At 32.5% G+C, this 8,282-nt stretch overlaps 1 protein-coding gene across 1 annotated transcript in view; it reads right to left on the bottom strand.

Moving 5' to 3' along the window:
• Positions 1-2,575: 2,575 nt before the first annotated feature.
• The window catches only part of TNFSF13B (TNF superfamily member 13b), a 36,244-nt gene continuing 30,537 nt past the window's right edge, over positions 2,576-8,282 (bottom strand). The window contains exons 5-6 of the mRNA XM_011373927.2: positions 7,299-7,449; positions 2,576-4,194 (exon numbers count right to left, since the gene is read on the bottom strand). Of these exons, the coding sequence (XP_011372229.1) occupies positions 4,082-4,194; positions 7,299-7,449 (264 nt within the window). The 3' untranslated portion in view covers positions 2,576-4,081. The remainder of the gene's footprint in view (positions 4,195-7,298; positions 7,450-8,282) is intronic.

Raw genomic sequence — 8,282 nt, 5'->3', positions numbered from 1 at the left:
CCAGTTCACCTCAGCCTATTATTTCCAATCTTTGTGATTAGTTTAAATACAGTGTGTGATTGCAGCAAGACCTAAAAATTCAGGATAAAACAAAAATAAAACAAATGCCTAAAATCTTTCCACATGCACAAAATTAAGTGTGCAGAAAAAGTATCATATATTCTAAATGTATCATTCTAAGATTAATAAGGACCATACAGCATAAAATTATAACATAAATCTAAATAAGCAACAAACTTATACTCATAGTATATTGTTAATATACTCTTGTAATTTTATTTTATTATCTTTATTTTTAAAGTGATCCTAAACATAATTTTATTTCATTATTTTTTAAATAACAAAAGTCAACTTGGATAATGGCAGTGGTGAAGATGAGGAAATCAAAGACAATCTCAAGTGGAGTTTAAAAGAAAATTGCATTCATTTCTTGATGATGTGGGTACGGCTTAGCAGAGACATCTTATGTTTAGAGTTGCTGACTGCCGCTGCCAGCCCTTCACTTCATGCTTGGCCCGCAGGAGAAGAGGGACTGGAAAGGAGAAAGGAGAAGCTGCTGATAGAAGCAAGGCTAGAGATCTTGGACCTCTGTTTTAATCATGATTAATTTGTAAAAGTTAATCAAATTTATACTAATTACAGGATTAATTTATAAAAGTGAATGTGTCCACAGATAATCAGGAGTAAACTATATTTTACAATCCCCAGGATCTTAGCACGGAGGCAGACAGATACCAGGTGGACAAAGAGAGTCGAGTTGGGTCTGCAGCAAAGCAGAGTGCTTGCCTGGCTGCCATGGGTAGACAAAAGTTAGCCCAGTCAGTCCTTGCTTCCAATAGCCCAGTTCTGCTTGATTTTATGTAAACTGTTTATCATTCAGGAATCTTTTTGGCAGTATTAACTAAAGTCTAACATATGTATATTCTATGTTGCAATAATTCCACTTCTAGGTATAGATCCTATAGAAATATGTACTTAGGTTCCCTAAAATATTTTCAGAGAATATTCACAGAAACATAACTCATACTAGCCCCTCAAATGGAAATACACCAAAGGCTCTTCTATGGTAAAATGGACAAATTTATTCATAGAATAACTCTATTCAGCGGTGAACAGGAATGAACTACTGCATACAACAGTGTGGAAGAATTTCACAGACAAAACGGTGAGCAGATGAATGCTGAAAGTGTGTACAAAGTTTACATCCTATATGATACCATTTGTACAAAGTTCAAAAGGGCAAAAGTGTTCCTTGATGATAGAAGTCAGCACGGTGATAACCTTTAAAGACAGGAAGGAGCACAAAAAGTTTTGGGTTACTAGCCAGTGTTCTGTATTTAAATTTGGGAGGTGGCTACAAGAGGACATCTGCTACGTAAACATGTGTTACCAAGCCGTACCTTTAAGGTTTTGCATTTTTATTGCCTGTATATTATATATTAACCCTTTGTGTTTTAAAATAAAACATCTGTATTTCTGAAAGGAGTTTAAATGTCACGTTTCATGTAATGAATCTAAATTTTTTGAGTTGTAAAGCAACATGGGATCCAAACCAAAAACATCAGCTGGTTGCATCGCTGTGTTGTACACCGGTTTAAAACTTCTCTCCTAGGGCAGAGAAGTCTTTAGAGTAACATTTTATAAATCATAATTCAAATTACAAATAGATTTATTAAATTCTTCTATCAATAAATTGCCACATCCATAACAAACTACAGTGTGAAGACCTTCTTTGGCAAAATGGCTTAGAGAGTAGAATTGATTTCTCCAGGTGCTGTTTAGGCTTGCACATTATTTCATTTTGGATGGTATACTGATCCGTTTGGTTCCCACACAAAGAAACAATTTAATACCCTCAAGTAGTTATTCATCATCACACCTCTTGATTTCAGATTTAAGACATAACAGTATCTTAACTGGACCCAACCACTTAAACTATAGAAATGTTCTATTGTAGGTAATCCTAGAATAACACATTTTTCTTAAAATAAACTGGGGAAAATGTATAGAAGGAAGCCAGACAACTGCTACTGCAGTGAGGATCTCCATACACACTACTGGACTGACCTAATTTTAATTTTATTTCCTGATATCTTAATAAACTTTGACTTAATAAAAGTCTAATTTTCCTCACAATTTCATATACAAGGACGATAGAATTCATATGTTAACACTGGTCTAAACCAAAAGTAAAATAAGATTTCAGAATATTTTATGTGTCTGAATTCCAAATCTGCTGACAAAATGTGCTAAGTCATTTGGAAAAAATAATGGTGCAAGCTGCATATTATATCAGTTTAGTATGCGAGCCTATTATAATGTAGCATTATCTTTTTTAACCTTATTCTCTATAAAATATTTAATTTATATCTTTATATATAGTATTGATGTGCACAAATCCTTTTTGACATATGTAAAATATTCATGATTTCAAATACTTTATTGTCATACCTTAACACACATTACTTTATAATGTTTTACAATTATGCACCTAATTTGAAAAATGAGATTTAACAGTTATGTAGTATTAAGATGAGTGGTAGTAGACAAACTCAATCAAAAAATAAGGCAAAAGTTTCTGAAATTTTTTATTTGGCAATCCAAGTTAGCAGCAACACTAAAAATAATTACTAACCTTCTAGTATTGAAACTCTTACTCCACCTCTCGTGTCTTTTTAATTACAATGTTGTAAAACAAAATAAATTGCAAAATATACTTTATTTTAACCAAAACACCCAAATTACAGAAATCAGTTTTAGACAAGGTTTAATTTCAGACACAAAAAATACAAATCATTTCTTTTGTTTTGAAAACTATATCTTTTAAAATATTTTATAATAGACTGAGGAAAATTCATGCTGACCAGGGTCTATTCTTCCAGCTACTGTTTAAACTAATAAAAAGTTTAATGAAGTGAAAACTCATTAAACGGATGACATTTTAAAAAATACAAGCAAAAAAGGGAAATTGATACAATAAAAGATAAGTATTACAGCATTCTCAAATTTTCTTTACAAAATGAAAGTTAGAACGATGTCTTCTGGTATATGGTAATCTTTAGAAGAGCACAAGGCATATAACATACTTTAGGATGCCAAGAACTTTAATTAAACATCAATTTCTGTAAAGCTAATAACATGAGTATTTTTTAAAGGCTGGGATACGTGAACTACAATAGCAGCAGTTTAAAACAGAAGGATAGAAAATAAAGGGAAGTTATATCACATTATTGTAAATGTATTCATGAACTACTGGAGATTTTATTTTTACATAAGAACAATTATAGTTATTTTTTCAATTAATGCTTATATGCATGAATTGGAATTACCCTACATTAAGTTTTTAAAGTAACTGAAATTAGCTATAAAAAATACACATAAGTGTAAACACATGAGAGGCTTACTTCTCTGTTGTGAAAACTACCTGCAGGTGTTCCATTGGGTAATATAAAATGTTAGAAACAAAAATTACAAACGAAATAAGCTAAAAAACCTTAAATAATACCAATATCCTATTTTGAGTCCAATTGTTTAATATGATGTTTAAATTTAAGCTTTTAATTACTTTTCCACATAGCGAATGCATGATTTCTATATATTTTTTTTCTTTTTACTTTCTACTAAGTTAACTGAAAAAAAAGAGGGGCACAGTTAACATAAAAATTGAGGGTGAATCCTGAGATTTCCCAAAAATGTCTTACTGTCATAAAGATGTAGGCACTTGTTTTTAGTAAATAATAAAATACAATTTTTGAAGAAATGATTACTGCCCCTTTGAATCCTGTGCTTCCTCCAAGACAAGAAGCTATGACTAAGTTGTTCAATATGGCATTATAGTGAAAAGTCTTTTTATCTTTCCTTAAATGGGCTCTATTTCTTGTAATTCACATGACAACCTTTGGCTGTGGTTGTCTGTTAAATTTCCTGTTTGGTCTAGTTTCAGCAAACCAAAACAAATAGCTCACAGAAAAGGCTATGGTAACTACTTTTTTTTTTTCCTTTTGGTATTTCCAGTTAAGTGTTTTCTCCTTAGAGGTACATAGAAAAGGAGGAAAATAGCCACATACAAGGTGTAAAGAGGTCACAGAAGTTTCAATGCACCAAAAAAAGTGCCATCTCCATCCCGTGATATTTTAGCATCTTCGCGTGGTATTGCAAGTTGGAGTTCATCTCCTTCTTCCAGCTTTGCAATGCCTGGAAAAGAATGGTTTATAAGACTTTAAGGTGGTTGTACAATGGGAAAGAAAAAAAGGAACATTAAATAAAATTGTTTTGCTTTGGAAAAATTTTTAACGTAGGTATTCACACTTCAAATAATACCGGTGAACTTCTAAACCAGTTACAATTCTACTAGTCTAAAAAAGAAAAATAATAGAGTTAAAAGACATGAGTAAAAAGAGTTACAACAGCTATAAATGTATTTGCCACCTACTGTTTATAAAACGGAGAATCTGAACAGGAACCAAATGTTTAACTTTAAGAAAAAATGTTCAGTAAACCATAGCACATCACTTGATGGAATATTATATAGTTAAAAATGGCTTCACTTTATTTTCTTGACAAGAGAAATTTTTTTTATAATAATGTTAAATAAACACAGACATATACACTTTTAAATGTGCATATAAAATATATAAATTGTTAAAAGTAAAAAAAAAAAACATACCATATATTAACATAGTTTTTCTCTAGAGTCCAGTTTACGAAATTAGGAGTCATTCGGATGACTTTTTATAGCCGTCTATATTTTATGTTTCCTTAAATAACCATGTTTGTCTTTATAATCAAAATCGACACAGTAATTGGCTTCTCAAAACTGACCAATAAATCTGCATGTGTCTAGTTTACAATGATGTATTCTGTGATTGAGGAATACAAAACATAATTCAGAAACTACACTCAGTATATCAGGTAATTCCTGACCCAATTTTAAAAAAAAAAAAATAAAGGAAAAGAAAGAAGCAAGGAAAAGAGAAGAAACAACAAAACCAACAAATAAAATAGTATTCAAATTGTCAATACTTTCAACTACAGTTGACACTTGAACAACACGATTTGAAATGCATGGGTACACTTAAATGCAGATTTTTTTCAACAAATATTAGCCAGTCCACATCCCCAGTTTAGCATCGGTAGATTCAACCAACCTCATCACACCTGACCCAGTTGTTCGAGTCAGCTGTAACAATTTAAAAAGTAGTAGCATTGTTTCAGCAACATACAGTGAAAATGGATTTACATGAACACATCTGCTAACATTCTTCCTATCATCAAGACCAAAGCATCCAGATTGCCTCCAGCAACAGTCAGTTGGTGTTTATTTATTGAAAACTTGTAATGTACTAGACACCTTTCTAAACAGGCATAGAGCAGTGATCAGAATGACAAAAGATTCTGTTTTCAAGGATCTTGTTTTTTTTTTTGGTAATAGACTAAGACAGATAACAAAGAAAAGAACATAGCTTTAGGTATTGTTTAAGGATAATGTGTATACTTTATAAGACTGGCAGAGTATTTGATGACTACATTAAAAAGTAAAAAAAATGACTAGAGTTTGTTGAATAGATTAGTCATTACCATAGAAATTAAAGATAATCTAATATTTTGACGGCTATAGATCATATTGCATTAAGTAACATTATCTCAAAATAAAGTCAGTGTGAAATGACTACTTTTAAAAATTGGTCTATTAAAATTTCAACACTGAGTTATTGGCTACTTCTATTCTTCCAGATTATAGTAATCAGCTCAAACTTTTCTACAATAAACACATTCAATTCGTTAATGAAATAATAAGATTCAACTTATAAAGAAGTTCTTTAGTATTATGTTGGGCTCCTCAAATGGGCCATTTTAATTTTTTTTTTCAGGTTATTATGGGAGCTTTTTATGCACTTATACTCTAATATGTAGTTTTTAATGAATTTAAACTTTGCCCTAGAACAGATTAAAAATGCAAACCTGAAACGTCCTACAGAATGGTTCCCATTTATAATATGAAGTTATTAACACTGAGAAATATCTTTAAGGTCAAAATATTAATTCTTATAAAGCAAGTCATATAGGAAATCTGGCCCAGAAAGTAAATATAAGAGGAGAAGGTGATTAGAAAATTTGAAAAAGAGTTCTTTGTAAAGCTATAAGAACTAACTAATATAAATAAATAACAGATTGGAGAAGTCTTGGCCATTTGTAAATATTTTGCAACACCAAAATACTAGTCACCGCTGGGTGCAAGGAAGCATTTTTTTATGAAAATTAGGGAATTCCAATTTAATGAACTTCCCCATCACCCTGTTAAAGCTGTCTGTGGCTGTAGATCCAGAATAACAATCATCTCCATTATTATGAGGTATTTTCCTTCCTTTCTAATTGATTTATTGTGTGTTTGTTGGTAAACGCTTTTGAAATATGGTATTTCAAGTTGAGCAGTCAGTCCTCAATCCTGTGTTTCACACTGCCATTCATGGTAACTGGAACTGAAGACATTCCTCAGGGTTCTAAATGGGTTTGTCAAAATCACGGGAGAGGAATAGATGTGTTAAGGCAAATACTTTTTTTCTAATACTGGCTTTGATTAATTAGAAAATATCTCCCAGACAAAATAAAGGCTATATTGGCAATACAGCTAAAACAGACCTGAGATGAACAAAGCCTACTCTTTCCCTTTTCTCTCCATTTCTTTACTGTCCCTGAGTTAAAATGAAGGCTTGCTCCTACACTTCCACACCCCAAAGTTGTCTGTCTGGTTTCCATATACATTAGATGTCGCCTGTATAAAAGTGAGAGAGAAGCCATTTTTTGACTTGACCTGACCTTCAAACCAGCCAAGGGCACTTCTTTCACAGAATGTAAAGAAGAGTTTTTGATAACTCACAGTCTGGAGTCAGACTGGCTGATTTAAACCAAGTTCTGGAACTTAGCAGTTGTGCAACCTAAGACAACATGCATTACCTCTCTGTGTCTCGGATTCCACCTTCCTTCAACAGGAGGATTAAATGAGCAAGCACAGGTAAGGTGGAGACAAGGGTGTCTTGCACGTGATAATCATTCTCTTATTCCGCTATTATTACTTTTGTCATTATTACAAGTTGAAGAAAACACAGCTTAGAACTATTCCCAGTGTTGATTGCTATAAAGCTAATGACTTTTTTAAATGTATATAAAAATGATAAAACGATCAGTAATGATTTTATCTGTCTTAATTAAAACAAACTAGCTTATCATTCAAAATAATAAAAACCACACAGCATATCGAAGAATGTCTTTCTGTCTATTTACATAGAACTATTATTTACCAGCTGAATAACAGGAATTATTGGGTAGTGTTTCAGGCATATTTTGAATACATCGGAACAAAGTCACCAGACTCAATTCGTCCCCAAAGACATGGACTTTTTTCCTCTGTATTAGGTGTCCCATGGCAAAGGTGTTATCGGTGTATAAAACCTGAGAAACAAACCAAAAAACTTCATCAGAATTGAGCACAAAGTGGGAAGCATTAGACAGTGACAGCAGAATGAGGGTTCAACCCACCTGACCATATATAAAGAAGTAACCGGTTTCTTTCACCAATATTTTATTTTCTTTTTCTTCTAGGGCTCTTCCTCTTTTAAAGCTGAGAAGCCATGGAACAAATGTATAAGCTCCTATAACAAAGAGAACAATTTATAAAACTAGAAACTGAGAAAAGCAGTTTTTCACCTTCATTTAGTTGCTAAACTAAGTCTGAAACCTAGAGGAGAATTTCATCTTTAAAAAAGGGGAAGACAGGACAAATCACAGTACTCCATTGGTTTCTCCACTGTCATTATGTATTAACCCAGGCAAGGATCAGACACAGGAACTTGAAAGCAAACACTTAATATAAAATGTCTTGTTTTTCTTTCATTCTTCTGTATTTCAGCAACTTTCCTAATAAAGTCTGGTTTAGATGGGAGAGTTTGAGGCAAAGAATGTACAAAATGTCTCTGCGTAACACACTAATAGAGATTTTTCAGTTTTTCTTTGGTTCCCAGAGAGGAAACAGTGAGTATGCAGAAAGTTTAGCCAAAGGCAAACTTTAGAAACAGTTAGAAAGCAAAGCCCCTCCCAACACAGCAACAGGACAGAGTTTAAGGAAAGTGAGGAAAGTTACTAAGACATAATCTTTACGGGGAAATGGTCAATCTTTACGGGGAAATGTGATAATGGACTACAGTATTCATGTTGAAATGGTTTTTGTTCAGTACACTCATTCTCCATTATTCCTCAAACTTCTCCTGGGAGTAACAGGGAAGCCA

The sequence above is a fragment of the Pteropus vampyrus genome, unplaced genomic scaffold, assembly GCF_000151845.1.
Source record: "Pteropus vampyrus isolate Shadow unplaced genomic scaffold, Pvam_2.0 Scaffold236, whole genome shotgun sequence".
Taxonomy (NCBI): domain Eukaryota; kingdom Metazoa; phylum Chordata; class Mammalia; order Chiroptera; family Pteropodidae; genus Pteropus; species Pteropus vampyrus.
Note: the sequence above shows the minus strand (reverse complement) of the source record. Positions and strands in the feature narration are given on the sequence as shown.